This window comes from Brienomyrus brachyistius, chromosome 18 (genome assembly GCF_023856365.1).
Source record: "Brienomyrus brachyistius isolate T26 chromosome 18, BBRACH_0.4, whole genome shotgun sequence".
NCBI lineage: Eukaryota > Metazoa > Chordata > Actinopteri > Osteoglossiformes > Mormyridae > Brienomyrus > Brienomyrus brachyistius.
This window is the reverse complement of record NC_064550.1, coordinates 16,323,596-16,341,885: the sequence shown is the minus strand read 5'-3', so window position 1 is coordinate 16,341,885 and position 18,290 is coordinate 16,323,596. Positions and strand designations below refer to the sequence as shown.

The 18,290-nt window shown below is 48.3% G+C and overlaps 1 protein-coding gene across 10 annotated transcripts in view; it reads right to left on the bottom strand.

Moving 5' to 3' along the window:
• fryb (furry homolog b (Drosophila)) overlaps positions 1 to 18,290 on the bottom strand; it is a 78,949-nt gene that overhangs the window by 24,054 nt on the left and 36,605 nt on the right. For all 10 annotated transcript variants that reach the window (XM_048982769.1, XM_048982768.1, XM_048982771.1 and 7 more), the window contains exons 5-30: positions 17,850 to 17,940; positions 17,350 to 17,429; positions 17,089 to 17,169; positions 14,937 to 15,105; positions 14,499 to 14,591; positions 13,851 to 13,949; positions 13,091 to 13,192; positions 12,633 to 12,736; positions 12,217 to 12,325; positions 11,635 to 11,721; positions 10,730 to 10,901; positions 10,440 to 10,572; positions 10,141 to 10,248; positions 9,373 to 9,610; positions 8,555 to 8,725; positions 7,951 to 8,037; positions 7,592 to 7,851; positions 6,785 to 6,977; positions 6,009 to 6,133; positions 4,013 to 4,070; positions 3,549 to 3,640; positions 2,787 to 2,959; positions 2,122 to 2,282; positions 1,702 to 1,812; positions 1,336 to 1,490; positions 722 to 821 (exon numbers count right to left, since the gene is read on the bottom strand). In XM_048982769.1, coding sequence (XP_048838726.1) covers positions 722 to 821; positions 1,336 to 1,490; positions 1,702 to 1,812; positions 2,122 to 2,282; positions 2,787 to 2,959; positions 3,549 to 3,640; positions 4,013 to 4,070; positions 6,009 to 6,133; positions 6,785 to 6,977; positions 7,592 to 7,851; positions 7,951 to 8,037; positions 8,555 to 8,725; positions 9,373 to 9,610; positions 10,141 to 10,248; positions 10,440 to 10,572; positions 10,730 to 10,901; positions 11,635 to 11,721; positions 12,217 to 12,325; positions 12,633 to 12,736; positions 13,091 to 13,192; positions 13,851 to 13,949; positions 14,499 to 14,591; positions 14,937 to 15,105; positions 17,089 to 17,169; positions 17,350 to 17,429; positions 17,850 to 17,940 — 3,352 coding nt within the window. The remainder of the gene's footprint in view (positions 1 to 721; positions 822 to 1,335; positions 1,491 to 1,701; positions 1,813 to 2,121; positions 2,283 to 2,786; positions 2,960 to 3,548; positions 3,641 to 4,012; positions 4,071 to 6,008; positions 6,134 to 6,784; positions 6,978 to 7,591; positions 7,852 to 7,950; positions 8,038 to 8,554; positions 8,726 to 9,372; positions 9,611 to 10,140; positions 10,249 to 10,439; positions 10,573 to 10,729; positions 10,902 to 11,634; positions 11,722 to 12,216; positions 12,326 to 12,632; positions 12,737 to 13,090; positions 13,193 to 13,850; positions 13,950 to 14,498; positions 14,592 to 14,936; positions 15,106 to 17,088; positions 17,170 to 17,349; positions 17,430 to 17,849; positions 17,941 to 18,290) is intronic.

Below are 18,290 nucleotides of genomic sequence, written 5' to 3'. Positions count from 1 at the left end.
TCTTTGTGGAGTGACTTGCATGTCAATTACTAACTGTCATATTACATAAATTTTGTAATGAATTATCGCTGCACTGGAGAACATAGCTTTTAGCCTGCAAAAATGCAAATCGGTTATTCCTGTTGATAGATACACAATGGGGAAGATGGTGGCACAGGAGGTAGTGCTTTCGTTCGGCAACTGGAGGGTTGCAGGTTCGAGCCCTGGTTCCTCCTGACCCCATCAAAGTGTCCTTGAGCAAGACACTGAACCCCAAATTGCTCCCGGTGAGCAGGTTGGCACCTTGCATGGCAGCCTCTGCCACCGGTGTGTGTATGAGTGTGTGGATGGGTGAATGTGAGGCATGAAATGTAAAGCGCTTTGAGTACTCGTAGGAGTAGAAAAGCGCTATATAAATGCAGTCCATTTACCATTTACCATTACAAACTGACACCACTATATGGCCTAAAACCAAACAAGAGAGCTATTTAATAAATACCAACTATGGCAAGCTCTTCAAATCTGCACCTCCATTCCAAATCCAGGCCTTGTTTTCGGTTCTCCCAGGTAGCTAGTTTAATAGTTACTGATTCTGATTGGCCACAGAGGCTGCACACCTGGCTCACAGGTAAAGGGAGGCTGGGAGATCAGCAGGGCTCGGCCTCTGAGGGCCGCGATTTGTGTAGCTCTGATCTATGGGGATTCCGTGTACGAGGCAGGCATCCGAGCCGGTTTAACACACCTGCATCAGCTGCATTGAAATCTCATAGATTTCCCTGTTGGTGTCTGAGGACTTAAAAAGCACCAAGTTGAGAAGCGTAACTATGTCACACGGATAGTTTCTGCAGGAGTAAAAAAAAATGAGGGGTTAGAAATGAGCAGATACCATAATGTCCGCCAACATCAGTATGTTTTTTTTTTAAACATTTTTTTTTTATGTTTTACTAATATCCATAACATTCAAACGTTAATTTTTGGCCATATTATCAGTGTGTGGTGTTTGCCTATATAACTTTGGTTATTTGTAGGTTTGAAAAACAGTTAGACTGCATCTTGGCTGCCTTGGGTTGAACCCTGTGACTTTTTTACTATGTCATGGATATAGAGTAACTGGTGATGATTTTATAACTACATAAGAGGGGCCATAATTCATACAGATGGGCCAAGCCAATAATAGCCAATAATATGTTAGGAATTGGTGAGTGACAGGGGAGGGGGCATTCCAGGGACCAATCAGCTTTCAGCTTGAGCCTGTACCCCAATGGCCCCGCCCCTGCGTATGCTCCAGAGGGAAATGTGTTAATGAGCATACCCTTCCCCGTACGTGCTGTGCAGCCAGAGAAGGCAGAAGAGTACCTGCTTCCACAGACCGTAGCAATGGCCTTGAAGCAGCCTGAGGCAAGCTGGTAAGAGCCTGTGAAGCAGCGATCAACTGCCCAGTTAAAGAGGTTAACCTGGTCTGGGTTGAGCTCCAGCAGTAAGACCACCACCTCGCAGCCAAGTCGGTGAACCTGCGCCACAGGTAAAGAAAAAGCTAAGAACTCAGAAAGGATCTCGAAGCTTTTATTGAGAGTCTGAGTAAGTGACACTGGGTAAAACCGTGGGGTCTGTGCTGCAGTATGAGAGCTGTCAGGGGTCTTGTATCATCAGAGTGTCTATACAGTGTACGGCAAGAATGCTATCGGGGGTTTGTTTTCAGGAAAGTCTTGGGCGCATACATACTCGCAGGTCTGGGCAGGCCAGAATGTTGTCCAGCCACTTGTAAAGGTATCCGTCCGGTGAGAGGCCTACGTTGTCGAACACGGGCCCGCAGCACAGCACAGCAGACATGGCCTGCGGGGAAACACACGTGGCTGCATGGCTGCATGGGTGCATAGCTGCTTGGCTGCATAGATGCATGGCCTTCACTTGGCAGCTGAACCAGAGGGCTACTGTCCCACCCTTCAATCTCTATTCTCTACGCTCCTACAATTTCAATATTAAGAGTTTTATTCCAGGCAGGTACTCATGTTGTAAAGAGGGAGACCTATTGTATCTCAGCCCTGGCAACTGGCTGGGATTTGCGGGAGATGTGGATGAAGTGTCTGAGCTGCCCCACGGGATTGTGGGATGTGACCCGAGGAGGGCAGAAGGCGGGGCTACCTTAAGGGCGCAGTACTGGTAGCGGGTGATCTGGTGGTTGCGGTCACTGTAGCGGTCCAGTGGGGTGAACATGACGCTGAAGGGCCCCGCCCACTGGGAGAACAGGATGAAGAGGTGGTGCCGCAGGCTCGGCTGGGGGAACAGGAAGCGGCGGTGGTGGACTGGTGGGGGGGGGGCATGAGGGGCATGTCAGTGACATATTGACAGCGAAGAATGACCAAGACACATAATGGAACACCCACAAGTCAATGTAAAGAAACCAAAGCCTTCCAACTGGGGCTAATATCAGCATTCTAATAAGGGTTCATTCTTTCTTTTTGTAAGGAAAAGCTGCATCTTAATAACATGTGGGCTCAGTTCTTGGTTTCTACAGACAGCGGCACTGTAAAGGGGGGGTAAACGATGATGATTCTCGGGGCCCATGACTGAGAGGGGGCCCAGAGAAGCCCCCAATAAACTGTGTTGGGGGTCCTGTCAAGATTCTTTTCATGGGGCCCAAAATCCTTAGCAGCGCCCCTGTCTACAGATAATTGATTGAAAAAAATGAGCATTAATGGTACTTTGACTCATTCCAGCTGTGGACAGCTTATCGCTAAACACCCATTCAGTAGCGTCAATCCAGGTAATGGAGGTCCCTGAAAGGAGCGGCCCGTCGCCTCGGTTACCGGGGACACACTGGATGAGGTTGGCCACCATGCCGCTGAAGTGAGCCCGGATGTCCTTGAGGATCTCCACGTCCTTGTCGTTCTCGGCCTCCAGCAGCATGCGCGTCAGGTCCACATACTCCAGGAAGAGGGCACCCAGGGCCAGGGTGTCGCGTTCCAGGGCCCCGCTGGTGCTGCCCGAGGCCGGGGGGACGTCGGGGGAGATCCAGAGGAACAGGCATGGAATTAGTCAGGAGGAAAGATGCAGGGATGCAGGACGGAATTCATAAGACTGTTACTTTCAATTATTCCACAGTGTAGCTGAATTCTCAAATCTGATTGGTCAGAAGGTTGTAGATGGATTTTCTATCACCGCACATGTAGTGCCTGCAAGATGAATCACAGTAGCAAACTGATGCCCTATTATAAAACAATTGGCAATTTTGAGCTATTGACTGCTTTATGGACAATTTTCAAATTAACAACACTGCCTTGGGTCGTATCTAAGCCAAATGTGTAGTCAGTGCAGGAAGAAAGCAGCCCTACTAATAAATGCGTTTTCAACTCATAAACGTGAGAAATGTCTTTAGGTGCAAAGATGAAAGCCAAATGTGTTGTAACCGTGGTATAAGTGGGTTAATGCACTCCAAGCTGTGCACTGTACTCTGCAGCATCCGCAGCCTGCATGGCTGGTCGTCCATTAACCAACCAACACAAACACCCCCCTACTCCTGATACAACTGCCCAGAGCCAAACAGAGACACTGCCCCCCCCCCCCCTTACCTGTCACTGATGACTCCAGAATCTGCGAGAAGCTCAAAGATGCGCAGCAGCTGCAGGCGCAGCAGGTCCCGCCTCTCACGCCGTTTCTTGTTCTGGGGCACAAACCAGCAGGGAAATGGATCTGCGGCCACGAGCGATCAAGGACGCTAAGTGCTGATGGACAAAATGACGCTTCCTGAACCATTTGCTGTATTTTTTGACTCCACTAGATGGTGCTCTATGTTTTCCAAAAGGGCACAAAGCATGCCCCAACACAAACCAAGATCACCGTCTAGTGGGGTCAAAAAGTACAGCAAATGATTCAGGAAGCGTCATTTTGTCCATCATATATATATCGATAAGGTAGATCTGACCAATTACAACCCTTAACAAATACACTCCACATTCTGGAACCGCAGAATACATAACTAAAAGACGCTTACAGGCTATTGAACAGCAGATAAAATGAACCCAGGACTCCTTACCTCTGGTCTTCGTTCCAGCGCCTCCTTCATTAAAGGGTGGAGCTCCTCCACCAACTCCCTGCATGGAGACAGGGAATTATAACAGTTATCACATCCTGGGACAGGGACATACTCTGTCCTCATTGGACGTCATGTATTTGCCTGTCAAATTCTCATAGGAAGAGCTGGTAGATGCCAATAACAGGGATGTGAGTAGGGAGAACATATGTCTACCATTGTAAAAATTATGCAAGAATGTGTTTATCTTTTGTACTTCATAATGATAAACTTGTACTTAAACAGCCTTCAGGTTGCCAGTGTCCCCTGACAAGATGACAGCAGAAATCCAAAGGCAGACGGGGACACAATGAAAATGAAGGAAATCTGGCCGTTTTCCCCTTCGAATTTAATTCTTGTCAAAATCAAAGCAAAGCAAAGCTGATGATGTTTTTGGGGAAAATTACAATGCAGACAAACCACACGGCTTCCCTGTCCCTAGATCTCACAGGCTCATCACAGATAAAACACACTGCTTCCCTGCCCCTGGATCTCACAGGCTCATCACAGATAAAACACACGGCTTCCCTGCCCCTGGATCTCATAGGCTCATCACAGATAAAACACAAGGCTTCCCTGCCCTGGATCTCACAGGCTCATCACAGATAAAACACACGGCTTCCCTGCCCCTGGATCTCACAGGCTCATCACAGATAAAACACACTGCTTCCCTGCCCCTGGATCTCACAGGCTCATCACAGATAAAACACACTGCTTCCCTGCCCCTGGATCTCACAGGCTCATCACAGATAAAACACACTGCTTCCCTGCCCCTGGATCTCACAGGCTCATCACAGATAAAACACACTGCTTCCCTGCCCCTGGATCTCACAGGCTCATCACAGATAAAACACACTGCTTCCCTGCCCCTGGATCTCACAGGCTCATCACAGATAAAACACACGGCTTCCCTGCCTGTGGATCTCACAGGCTCATCACAGATAAAACACAAGGCTTCCCTGCCCCTGGATCTCACAGGCTCCTCACAGATAAAACACACGGCTTCCCTGCCCCTGGATCTCACAGGCTCATCACAGATAAAACACAAGGCTTCCCTGCCCCTGGATCTCACAGGCTCATCACAGATAAAACACACGGCTTCCCTGCCCCTAGATCTCACAGGCTCATCACAGATAAAACACACTGCTTCCCTGCCCCTGGATCTCACAGGCTTATCACAGACTAAAGGCAAAACAGCACAGACAGATGCTTGGAATGCCAAGCATCCCAACGGCGAGAAAAATGCTGTGAGCATGGGACAAACATCTCTCCAGGAAGATTTGGAGACACCCGTTTCCTGCCACCGCAATCACAAGAAACCAAGAAACCATCCAGCAGGCATGGACTGGCCCTTGGGACGGCTCTGGAATTCGTGAGGGCCTGGTTTCTCCCCCAACCCTGGCATTACATGGGCTATAGGCCAGCGGTGCCAGACCAGTCCATCAATCTCGACATTACAGGTCACCCGCACAAAATGATTAATGCTTTATTTCATCATTGGCTACCAAGCAGATGATTGCAAAAGGGACCCCCCCCCAAATTTCTGGGCTTTTTGTTGCTAGCCTGCTCTTGGTCTCCAGCCTGGTTGTGTCCCCTACAAACCGCACAGCTCCTGCCACTGCCTATTGTAATACTCCATTCAGAAGAGGATCTGCATCATTCTGCCACATGGGGCAGGACGCCACAGTTCATCGCTGAGGTGGTATCCCCTAGCGACATGCTAGTCATACACAACAGGCTGGCTTTCCATACAGAGAAGATGCATTTTCTTTGTCCTGAAACTAGCATCTAGGGAGGGATTGGGGATGGGACTCATTAAGGATGGTGGCCACAAGACACAAAGTCTGTCAACAAAAACAGGAACACAGATTTCACTGAGTTCACATTGCCATCTCTAGCAAAGGGGAGCCAAAGTGCAAACCCATGAGGCATTTTGCCCGTAGACAAAGGCAAACGCTACCTGAAGACTAGCGCGTTGGTACGGCCGAAGCCCAGCACCAGCGACTCTGTGAGGTCGATGCTTTCCACCCTCATCAGGGGAACCAGCTGCTTCAGGAGCCAGGCCACGGATGGGGTCCCGATCACCTGCTCCATCACATAACAAAGGAGAAAGGGGCAGGGGGATGTTCAGTGCGGATGACACGACAGAATCAAACACACACACACTCAGCTTTGCACTTTGGGTATTCCATAGGTTATACGATGCAAGAGCCACTCTCATTTACTCTGTTTACTCTAGGGTATATTCCACAGAACATATTAAACACCACACTTCCACAGCCATTTCTCCACATTTACCATGATCTCTACTGAAACACACAAAGGCGGATAGTTCAGATCCAGAAAGTAAATATCCAGACCAAAAGTATAAAGAGTTACAGTCACAGAGTAATCAACCCACTGGTTGAAATAAAATCCTGGTCTGAATTTTTACTTTTTGGACCTGAACTATCCATCTCTGGAAACATGTAACACAGTCTATTCTAATCTATACTTCACATCACAAAACCTTCATAGACAGATCATTGATAGAGCTAGCATTTAAAATCTCCTTTTCTGTTGACCAATGAGTACTGTGCCTGTTAAAGAAATAGACAGACAGACAGACAGACAGAGATAGATAGATCCATGTAATTACCATACACTCTCAGTCTGTAATCTATGATTTACAGGTATATTTAATACCAACTAGCCCATACTCCTAATATGTGTAATTATTTGGGGGTGGGGGCAGACCTTGTTGTCGTAGCTGATGCTGCCGTCAGGCGTGGTGGCCATGATCTCGGGCGTAGAGGCACGTAGGTGTCCCGAGCTCATGATGCTGGGCTTGGCCACGCCCAGGCAGAGGATCAGGTAGTTCCTCCACAGGCTGACGTAGGCATCGTTGCTGCTGCCTGCCATGCTCGCCCGCTTGGCGTTCATGGGGCTGCTGTTGGACCCGAAACATAACCAGTCTCAGCGCCCCTCCACCGAACTGACCAGCAAACACCAACCCTAAACGGTCACTCTCACCGTACAACGACCGTGATCAGAAAATCAGTATGTCGTATTTTTATGACAATTCTGTGCCTAGAAAATGCCAGCTGACTAGTCACATTAGCCTGTTAACTGTTAGAACTCATAAGCAAATTTGAAAAAAGGAGTCAATGGTAAACTTCTTTAGACAGCTGATGTGTTCTTCCGAAATTGCAAAAACAGGACATCGCGTATAATTTTAATGAATGACGTTGGGGCAAGGGTTGCCTTATTTACCCACAAACGTCTGCATGCAGGTTTTTGGGGTAACTTGTAGGTCAGCTGTTCAAACCCAGGTATGAGGACTTTTCAGCCAATCGGTCGTCTAATTCAATGTTTACTAATCCGGTCCTCAGGGAGTAAGAAGCTTGGCAGGAGCAAAAACATGGAACGGCTGGGTTCTCCAAGGACCGGACTGGGACACACTGCTCTAATTAGTAATCATACACGACGGCCCTTTTTGGACAACATCGGCCATCCCGGCCCTTAATCTCACATCCTTAACCTGGCAGTTTGGCTCCCACTCACTTGGGGTCCACCAGTGGCATGAGCAGCTGCAGGCGGGTGAAGGCGTAGGGCCAGGCGTAGCCCAGTGCAGTGGGACACAGCCTCGGCAGGTTCTCCTGCCGCAGGAAGCTGTACAGGCACAGCACCCAGGGGTCCTTCACCGATTGGGCGAAGATCCACACGTGGGAGGGGCTTCGCACGTCGTAGGCGCTGCTGACCAACACGGCACTCCACTCCACCAACCACTGGAGATCCACAAGGTGGCCTAGTGGCTGGCTGGCCTGGGGGAGGGTGGGGGGGGGGTCAGCGGGTTCCTGGTAAACTCTGCTCTACTCCTATGACCTTTGAAAGAAGTGCGAGAAGCACAGAGAGTCGCCCACCGAGTCGGACGCTGCCACGTGGACGAAGCTCTCCAGCACTGCAGAGCTCAGCTGGTCCATGACCTCAATCATGGGCTTATCGTCATCCTGCGTGGAGAAGGGAGAGTATGAAACACGGTGACTGCCAGCTCAGGTGAGAAGCTGTTTATAAATCCTGGTTGGGATCACAGTGGGACTGGAGTCTGTCCAAGGCAGCATAAAGGGGTGAACAGGTGCGCACACACACACATACACACACACACGCACACACACACGCGCGCACACACACACATGCACACAGTCACACACAATGGGCATTTTAAAAACGCTAGTTAGCCTGACTGCACGGACTGAGAGGAAATCAAAGTGTACATGATATGGGAAAACATGCAAACTCCTCACAGAGTGCAGAGGCAAGATTCAAAGCCTCAGTTCTGAGGTTGCAGGGCGACGGAGCCACCTAGCACCGTGCTCACTGTGCCTGCCCACATTTCAGCTAATGAAGAACTGCATATATCCAAAGTAAACAGCTATGTAATTCATTTATTAGCCTGTAAGCCCACATCCTTAATCGCAACACTGCACACGCCTTCACCCCCAAGAAAGGCCCCCCAACCCCGCTTACCTCGGTCTGCCCGATGATGGCGAAGAGGCAGCGGACCTCGCGGAGGACGGCAACGGCCAGCTTCCGGGTGCCGGTCTGGCAGGAGCAAAGCAGCACCAGAGCCAGACCTTCCACAGCATGCAGCACAGCACTGTGGGGCCCCCGGTCCATGTGGGGGTGTCCAGAGCCTCCCTGGTGTGAGGATCGGGGAAAGGGAGCTTTTTAGAGGCTCTACTCATGACCGAACTACAGGATACAACACCCATTAAGACTAGTCAACAAGCCTGTCCATTAAACCTCTACAACACTAATGTTCGTAGACACTGGGTATGTATAATATGGTCAGCCAAGGTCATTGTCAATCATAATCTGATCAGTGATTCCTTGCCTTGGAAGGTCACAGAGATCATAATGGGTTTCTTTCCTCTAAACCAGTCTTTCTCAATCCTGTCCTCGGGGACCCACAGACAGTTCACGTTTTTGCTCCCTCCCAGTTCCCAGTAGGAAGGAGCAAAAATATGGACTTTCTGGTAGGGAATTCGGAGGGAGCAAAAACCTGGACCGACTGTGGGTCCCAAGGACGGGATCGGAAAACACTGCTCTGAACAATCCAAAATTAGTTCCATTATGGAAAGAATTAGTCCAGTCAAGCACCAAAGGGCCAGCTGGACCTTCGCATGCACCTGTCTACCACACCCCAGAACAGATACTAATCATTCCTCTAGGGTGCAGCAATGTAACCGATGGGAAGTTATCGGGTCAAATCTGTATAAGTACTGGGTCGTTGCTGCGTTGGGCACGCTGGGGGAGCGTTACTTCCACATGGGCTCGGTGAGTACCTCAGCCCCACGGGGCTTGCCGGGGGCCTGCATCAGCAGCCTCCACTGTGCCAACAGCTGCAGCAGTAGCTTGACGGTGGAGGCCAGCAGGCCGTGGTGGGTGTCCTGCACCTCCCGCAGCAGGAAGCCCGTGAAGCCGAAGAGCACGTCCTCGCGCCACTCCGGCACGTCCAGCAGCAGGCTCTGCAGGGAATTCTGGGCGATCAGACGCAGCTCGTCGTCCATGTGGATGGTCAACCTGAGAAGAGAAATATCTCTCAAATTGCCAGTGGTTTTGCTACTTCTCTGGTAATTTCTTTTTCTGATGTTTTCCAAATCTGTGGGCTCTTCTGGAATAAACAGAGGCAGACGTCCATCTCTTAAAGCGTTTGGCTCCCTTTCACCAGTCCCAGCTGGAGTCTATACAAAACCCAGGAAGGCAATCCCCTCTGAGCTCGTAAGCGGAATGCAGCAAAAGGCGGCTTATTCAGAATGGCTTACGTCTGAACTGTAGCAGCCAATTAGGCTAATCCCCCTAGTCAGATTACACATAGCCACAGCGGACTGCTGACCCCTGCTGGGATCTAATCATACAATTAAAAGGGCGGTGCTGTGTGCTGAGGTGACACACACTAATTTAGGTGATGCCAAGCTGTGAGACAGGGCAAAAAAACATGGCACAGGGGATGATGTCACATGATCAGGCTGAGCCAATAGGGATGATGATGGCGGGGGAGATGTTCTCCTGTAAGGAGAGGCTACATTATGTGCGGGGAGCTGCAGGCCAACCTTGAGAGAAGGTCAATGAGCTCCAGCTTGGACATGCCCTCCGGGAGGATGCGTGGGATGGCAGCCACGCAGGTCCTGAAGAGATCAATCTTCGGCTTCCTCTCACCACTGGCGGAGAGGAGAAAGAGGAGGAAGGTGAAATGAGAAAAGACGGATCGAGGCTATGAGGACGGGCCAGGCCCTCAGGAACGCTCCCGAGATCGCCCTGTCCAATGAATGCTCTGCTAAGCTGGTTGATGACCCATTTAGGTGGACTGCGGCAGCGAAGCGAGGAGGTCCGCAGAAGGAAGGGCACCCACGTGATCATGTCCTCAGGCTCCTTGTTCAACATCTGCACGTTGGTCAGCATCATGCAACGGCCCACCTCCTTGTCCAAGTGTCGGAGGATGCTGTCGATGGCTTTGCGCACCTGAGAGTAGTACAAGGCCATGCCTGCAGAGGCATCAGGCAGAATACGGTAAAACGACAGGGTTCAACTGTCCTGCTGAAAAGAAAATGCTCCCAATCCGAGAAATGCATCATGCAACCCATTTGGCCTATTTGGCTTACAGTCAGGGCGGTACCTGCTGGTGTCATTATGGGGACCTACCGATGAGCTTGGCCTGTTCCTCAGTCAGGGTCTTACTCAGATAGGTCTTCTTCTTCTTCAGCGTGTTGCCCGAGGGCAGGGTGGCACACGTGTTAGGCATGGGCGGCTCTCCATCCTTCTGCTGCAGGCTGTCCGCAATCACCAGGAAGGCCCTGAGCCCGATGTTCATCCTCTGGGACACAAGGACGCCATGCCATCAGTACTGCTTCAACAGCAAGAATCCATCCATCCATCCATCTTCCAAACTGCTTATGAAATGCAGGGTTGCAGTGTAGTATAATAATAATTATAATAATAATAATTATAACAACAATAATAATTATTATCATCATCATGAGGGTGAAAATGGATATAAAATTATCATCATCATTATATGTCATTTTCATAGGATTATTCAAAAAGAATAACAATATAAAATACTTAAGGAAGAAAACTGAAAACTTTGTCATTTCCATAAGGTCTGGACATCTTTGGATTTGGTCGAAACTTTTTGTGTAAATTCCCTGTCGCCGCTGTGGTGTCACAGACTCGGGCCCCTTGCGTGAGCTCTGGGGCAGTGTGACAGGAGAGGAGGCGCCAAGCGATCGCCGTCTGGGCTCTGGCTTTCCGCTAACAGCCTCGTTAGCCCAGCAGCAGCCACCACTGGGCTGGGCTTTCGGCCTGGCTTCCTGTTTTGGCACAAGGTGACTGAATCCTCCAATAAGGGAGAAAAGAATGGCTGCCTTGGCGAAGAGGGCAGGCAGCGCGTCTAACAAGCTGCACACTAAAATGCCCACAAAGGCCATTTGTTGTAACTGAATATACAAACTTTCATTCACAAACACCTTTACAGAGATGCCAGCATTATATAGGAAAGCGGGGGAGGAATGTGGGGTTTTTGAAATCGTCAGCGAAATATGAGTTACCTCCGGATTAAGGCTGAAAGCTTTTGCCGGTTTTCCCACACACAGCAGGTCAAAAATGATCTCTTTCATTGCGAAGTCGAGCCGTTCCTGCATCGAGACAAAATTTGAGTGTCAGACAACACACTGCATACAGGAATATCCTGCAATGCTGGTTCAAAGCAAAGAGCCTGGGACTGAGAGCTCAAAATAGGTGAACATACTAATGCAAAACTTTAGCAAGTGAATTCATGATCTTCAGTACTGTGTACTGAATGTCTAGCCAATGTTTGCTTTGCAAATAAACTCATCAAAACCACCTACAAAAAAAACAAGTTAAGGCTGACTGTGGACCTTCTCAGTCTTCCAGGGTGAGGCACGAATAAGTTAAGAAGAAGAACAACACCTCTACATCAATGATCTCATAACAGAACATCCATGGAGGTTTCCCACCATTCTGATGAGCTGAAGACTCTCTCAGATAAGTGGTGAAACATTTTCAAGATAATAAATTATAATATGGTCATTTTTTCCATATATATAGTGCTAAAACCTCAGCCTGAGTGTGGGTCTGGTGTTTTTCAAGATTCAGAAGGCCTCCCAGACCTGGGCGATGAACTGGATGATCTTTACGAAGATGTTGAGGGGCATGTCACGGGGGACCACGCTGCGGGAGCCTTTCGGGAACAAGGTGGTGATGATGGAGCTGAGACGGCTGCAGGAGGAAGAGCAGCATCAGAGATTCCACTGCAGGGCAGCCCATAGACCCTGCTGCTCCCCAGAGATTCCCCTGCAGAGCAGTCCATAGACCCCACTGCTCCCCAGAGATTCCCCTGCAGAGCAGCCCATAGACCCCGCTGCTCCCCAGAGATTCCCCTGCAGAGCAGTCTGTAGACCCCGCTGCTCCCCAGAGATTCCCCTGCAGAGCAGTCTGTAGACCCCACTGCTCCCCAGACATTCCCCTGCAGAGCAGTCCGTAGACCCCACTGCTCCCCAGACATTCCCCTGCAGAGCATGCTCACCTCTGCGTGGCCGTGTTGCTCTCACACTTGATCCGGACACAGTAAACCCACAGCAGGCGATACAGAGACTCCAGGGCCACACGAGCCATTTTGTGGTCCTTGTTCTACGATGGACAACTGTCATTACCAATTAATTCATTCATTTATGCAACCATTCATCTACTCAGTACTGGCCCAGTACAGAATATGCAAAATTCAAATTAGAAAGGCTTTCTATTCTACCCCCCCAATATTTGCTACCAAATATTTACACAAGTCCATCCATCCATCCATCCATCCATCCATCCATCAGTCCATCCACCAATCCATTTCCTGTACCCGCTTATCCTATTCATGGTCCCAGGGCTCTGAAGCCTTTGCATGGCTTTTCCATCTAACATGGTTACTAGTGGCTACAGTCGGAATAAGCAAATCAGGCACATAACCAGACCAGAACCATCACAGACCGGACTTCGTACCTTGAGGTTGGAGAGGCAGTTGTTGAGAAAGACATGCCAGCGGCTGAGGAAGAGCTGCTTCTGACTGACACACAGCAGGCAGGTGAGCAGAGGATACAGAGCCTTAAAAGGAGAGAAGGTCAGCAGAGGTCAGTGTCATCACGCATCACTAACAAGCACCCGGGCATCCTTATCAGAATCAGCTTTATTCACCAACTATGTTCACACATTCAGGGACTTGGTCGCTGTTTGTCAGTGGCTCTCATACATACAGCTGATACCCAGACAGAGAAGACAAAACAAGACAGTGACACATTCAGTTTGGTTGATATATATATCAGTGTTTCTCAGCCAGGTTCTTCGGGACCCCCAGACACTCCACATTTCTGCTCTCTCCTAGCTCCTGTCCAGTTAAGACCAAATACCTGGTACAGGTGTGTTGGGAGTGATGAGGGAGCAAAAAAATGGACCCTCTGTTTGTCCCCAAGAACTGGGTTAAGAAACACTGGTATATACAACGATAACATGTGGTTGATTAAATGTGCAGTAGGGCATGTCAGTGCATGGAACGCTGTAGAAAATGCAATATGTACAAATTCAAGACAATAGACTACAGTGACTTATCTACAACAATGAGGTTATTAAGGAAGGGGGTAACAGTGCAACTGATCTGAGGCAACTGGTCTACGAATGCCGGGGGTTAAAATGGTCAGGCGATCACTCCCCGATCCAAACAAGGAAGCGAGTGTAAAACGGCAGAGTAAGAAAACCAATCACTCACAAGAGAGTGCTTCTTCCGGGTTGACAGGTCAAGAGTTGTGTCATAGAGACTCTCTACAAAATTCCTCAAGCATGGCACATTCACTTCGTTCTTCACGGTCTGGAGTTGGTGAAACGTCAAAACAGGAATCGGTCACCACAACAGATGAGAAATCATACAGCAGATACCCTAGATTCCAGCTGCTGTGAAGTGCTCTCTCATTCACTGCAATTCAATATCATTGATATTTCACAGTAGTTATTCAGCTTAATTCAATCAACAGTGCCCAGTCTTGAAGCCAACAACCTTCAGGTTACCCACCCATGTCCTTAACCATTACAAAACCTGCCAAGGGCTTAACTTTGGGTTAAGCACTGGGGGTTTGAGATCTCCATCCATTTAAGGGGGTCCAGGGGGTTATCTTAGCTGGGTTTGATTATTGGGGGGGGGGTTACAACCCGATTCCCCCATAAATTATGGTATTGCTGCCCAAAATGTGTAGACACACTTAAAGAACACTGAACAGCTCCCGATTCACAAATTCACAACAAAAGTGATTCACAAAGCTGGATGTTAAAGCATTTCTTCATTTCTCAAGCTCTTCTCTAGGATACGACAGCCTCGCTTTGTGTAAACCCTGATCACATTTCCTTAATTGTAGGGACTCACCGCAGCCACAGGCACCAGGATCTCCACGAAGAGCCCCGCCAATGCATGCCTAATGTCCTTATCTTTGACTTCCAGAAAGTACTGGGCACATTCCTAGCAGGAGGACGGATGGGAGGTGGAGAAAGGTCAAAAGGTCAGCTACACAATGTTGGTGTACTCTGCAGCAAGACATTTAGAAGAGATCCAAAAATAATGGGAAGGATTTGTATCATAGCTAGGTGGGAGTTTTGTTGCCCAAATTTTGTTGCCTGTTTCATTAAGAAGATAAATGTAAAAGATGTAGATGGTGAAGACCTTTGGTCTCCATTCAGAGGAATCCAGCACAGGATTAGTTGAAGCTCATGAGGAGTCAGCATCAGGATTAGCAATTCATGGGCTATAGCAAAGAGCATGTAAGCAACATTCACATTCCACAGATTAGCAGGAGATAATGGACACCTGCATGAACTGGAAAGAGGCCTCGAAGTCCTCCACGGGATACATCTTGATACGAAAGAACTTCAGCCCCATGATGAGGCTGATAGTACTTTGGACCACGAAGGGGTTCTGCTCCTTCGGCCGCAGCTCCTTCAGCTCTGCCATGAACCTCTTCTTTACAGCAGGGAACCTGAAGGAGAGAACAAGAGAGTGAAGGGATAGGAAGAGAGAGAGATGGAAAGGAAAGAAAAAAGAGGAGGATCTAGCAAAAAGAGCATCTAGCAGAAACACATAAGACACGCGATATATGGGACAACGAAAGATGTAATGATCAGTGCACCAGAAGTCAAGTGACAAAGATATTAACTGACTGGAAAGTGAAATTTAAGCGACTGAAGATTAAATAGTGTTGGGGAACTGCTAAAAGTAGCATTCAGTACACGGAACTGAAGTACCACTGAGATAACATTCAGTGCATAGGACTGAAATGCTATTAAACTGAGCATTCAATTGATAAGACCCAATATTTACTGAAATAAATATTCAGCAAACAGGACTGAAATGGACACACAGTACATATGGAGAGGAGATCACTGAATGACACGTAAACTGCACAGGTCAGGGATTTAGGACACTACTAAAAACGGACATTGCCCACAGGTCCAGCAGTGACTTAGTGATGCAGTGCAGCTGACTGCTGTGCATCAGCCAAACCACAGAGGCTCCGAGATAAAGCTCGTCTCTTAAGGACCTCCTTTCTATGGTGACCTCCTTGCTGGTTTGAGTTAAGCCATGTAGATTCCTTGGACCACATTCCTGGGAAAGCAGTGAATGGACTGTGGTTATATTCAGCACTGATCCCGAGATCAGTGTCTCTGCCACAAACCTAACTGTGACCTATGTGCGTCTGGCAATAACAACAAACCCTGGGTGAGGTCCCTGCAGAGACATGGAGTGACTTAACCACAGCTGAGAGCAGGGCCAATCAGCTGCCTCCAGTGCCTGGCTTCAGGCTCGCCTCCAGGCGATCACGAGCTTGCGGCTTGATGCTCATTGGACACATGCGTCCATACAAGAGAAAAACAACCCTCTCAATCCCTGTTTACTAGAAGAGAACCACAAGTCTCAAAACAACCCAAATCTCGCAATTCATTACTTTTCACCATGACCAAAGGGACTACAAGGACTCCAGTGAAAAACATGCTTACATGATAAACACGAGTTAAATCCTAATGTATCATAAACATAAACAAATTTTAATTTTCATTTGCCTGCTGAATTTTTGTTGCAGGGATGCTGATGGGATTATACTTAACAGACGTCCGATTTCATAATTGTCAGTAACTGTTTTTTGACACGTGACTTTGTTTGAAAGAGCATATTGGCAGCACTGTTAATGTCGAAAAAGCATTCCTCTAAGTGATACGGCCTCAGGCCTCTGCCAGGACGAACCACCCCCCCCACCCCCAGCAAAGCCACCGCAAGGGTAGGATCTCATCCAGCTCTATGTTTAGAGCGGCATTTGGCAGGGAGCTGGGTTGGGGGGGGGGGGGGGGGGGGGTATGACCTCTGCCTGCCCTCCTCGCTGTATGTTGGCGTCTTTCCGAGAAGAAACACAGGATGGGGTGGCATCTTGTCACTGAATTGCCGCACCATCGACAGAACAAATGTGAACTGAAGGGACAAGGACAGTGTGTACACACACACACACACACACACACACACACACACACACACACAGATACAGGCACATACACACAGACATGCACACAGGTACTTTTATACACATACACACACACACACACACACACACACCGGCATACCTATCTAAATGGGGACCGTCCATTCATTTCTATATGAAACACCCTGATCCCAATCACGACACCCTTAACCCCCACCCATCTCTAACCTTAACCACAAGCAACCAACCAAAATACAATTATTTTTTTGATTGCATTCACAGACTTTTATAAAATCGAGGTCATCCAAATGGGGACCTGAAAAAGTGTCCCTAAAAGTAAGGAAGTTTCAGGTTTTACGAAAATTTGGGGACATTTTGGTGTACATCACAAATGTGATCTACAGTATGCAAACCTCACACACACACACACACACACACACACACACACACACACACACACACAGATACATGCATACGAAGACGCTGACCCACCTGGACTGGGCCACAACTCCCACCACTTCTGCATATAAGTCAGCTACAATGTGCATGCTACCAGTGTTGGGCCCGAGGTACCTGAACAAGAGCAGAGTAAGCGGTACAACCAATCAGAGGACAGATCACAACGCAAAAAAACAGGCAGGATGTGAACAGCCAGATGCTGGAGCTCGCCGGCTCACGGCTAAGAGCATCTGCGCAAGAACTGGATTTCAGCAAATTGGGTAACTCTACATCAATTACATACTCAGAACCTACCCCTCTTTGTATTTAAAGTGCTTAAATGCCACATTGACGACTTCCTGGATGAGGTTGTCCAGGAGTGGATGGAGTGGAATCTGGTCAGAAAAGTAAGCAAAACATAAGAATCTTTTTTAAAAAAAAAAAACTCTCAGATCAAGAGTGCCTGCAGAAACAGGCCGTGTTTTCATAACGTTCATAATATTTGGATGTTTAACATCATCAAGTAAATATTGACGCAAGTTGCACTTCAAAAGCATTTCTTAAATATTCTCTTTTAACCATTTTATCTTTACTTTTTATATGATATTTTTCTCTATTTTTGGTATTACCTGTCTAATTGTTGCACTGTCTGGAATAGTGCCAATTTCACTGCAGGTGCACAAGTACATTCATGCTCGTGACTAACAAAAATCTTTAATCTTGAAAATTTCAAACACCACATCACACTTTTGTTGATGTTTTACGTCCTCCTGGCTTTTGAAGAGGATTGCGCGTGTATAAAAGGAGGAAATTACCTGTTTTAAGACTTCGATTAGCACTAGAGAGAAAATAAAATCGATGGCCAGATCCCGCCTCTCAAGCAAGTAATCCTTCTGCTGCTCATCACTGAAATTAAGCAAATGGGGGAGAGAAAGAGAGTGAAGGGGGAGAAGGAAAGAGAAACACCAAACATCCACTGGACCGGCGTTTCTCAAGCCAGTCCTCAGGGACCCCCAGGCGTTCTGCGTTTTTGCTCCCTCCCAGCTCCCAGGGAATTGAGAGGAAGCAAAAACGTGGACCGTCTGGGGGTCCTCAAGGACTGGTACGAGAAGCACTGTATTAGACAACATGTGCTGTTTGGCTACTTTCCACACACACGCAATAAGAGTGCCGACTTTAAGGGGCTGAGACAGTAGCTGGTTCCTGCATAAATGGCTGATGCTTGATGTGTTGATAACAGCAACAAAAGGCCCTCA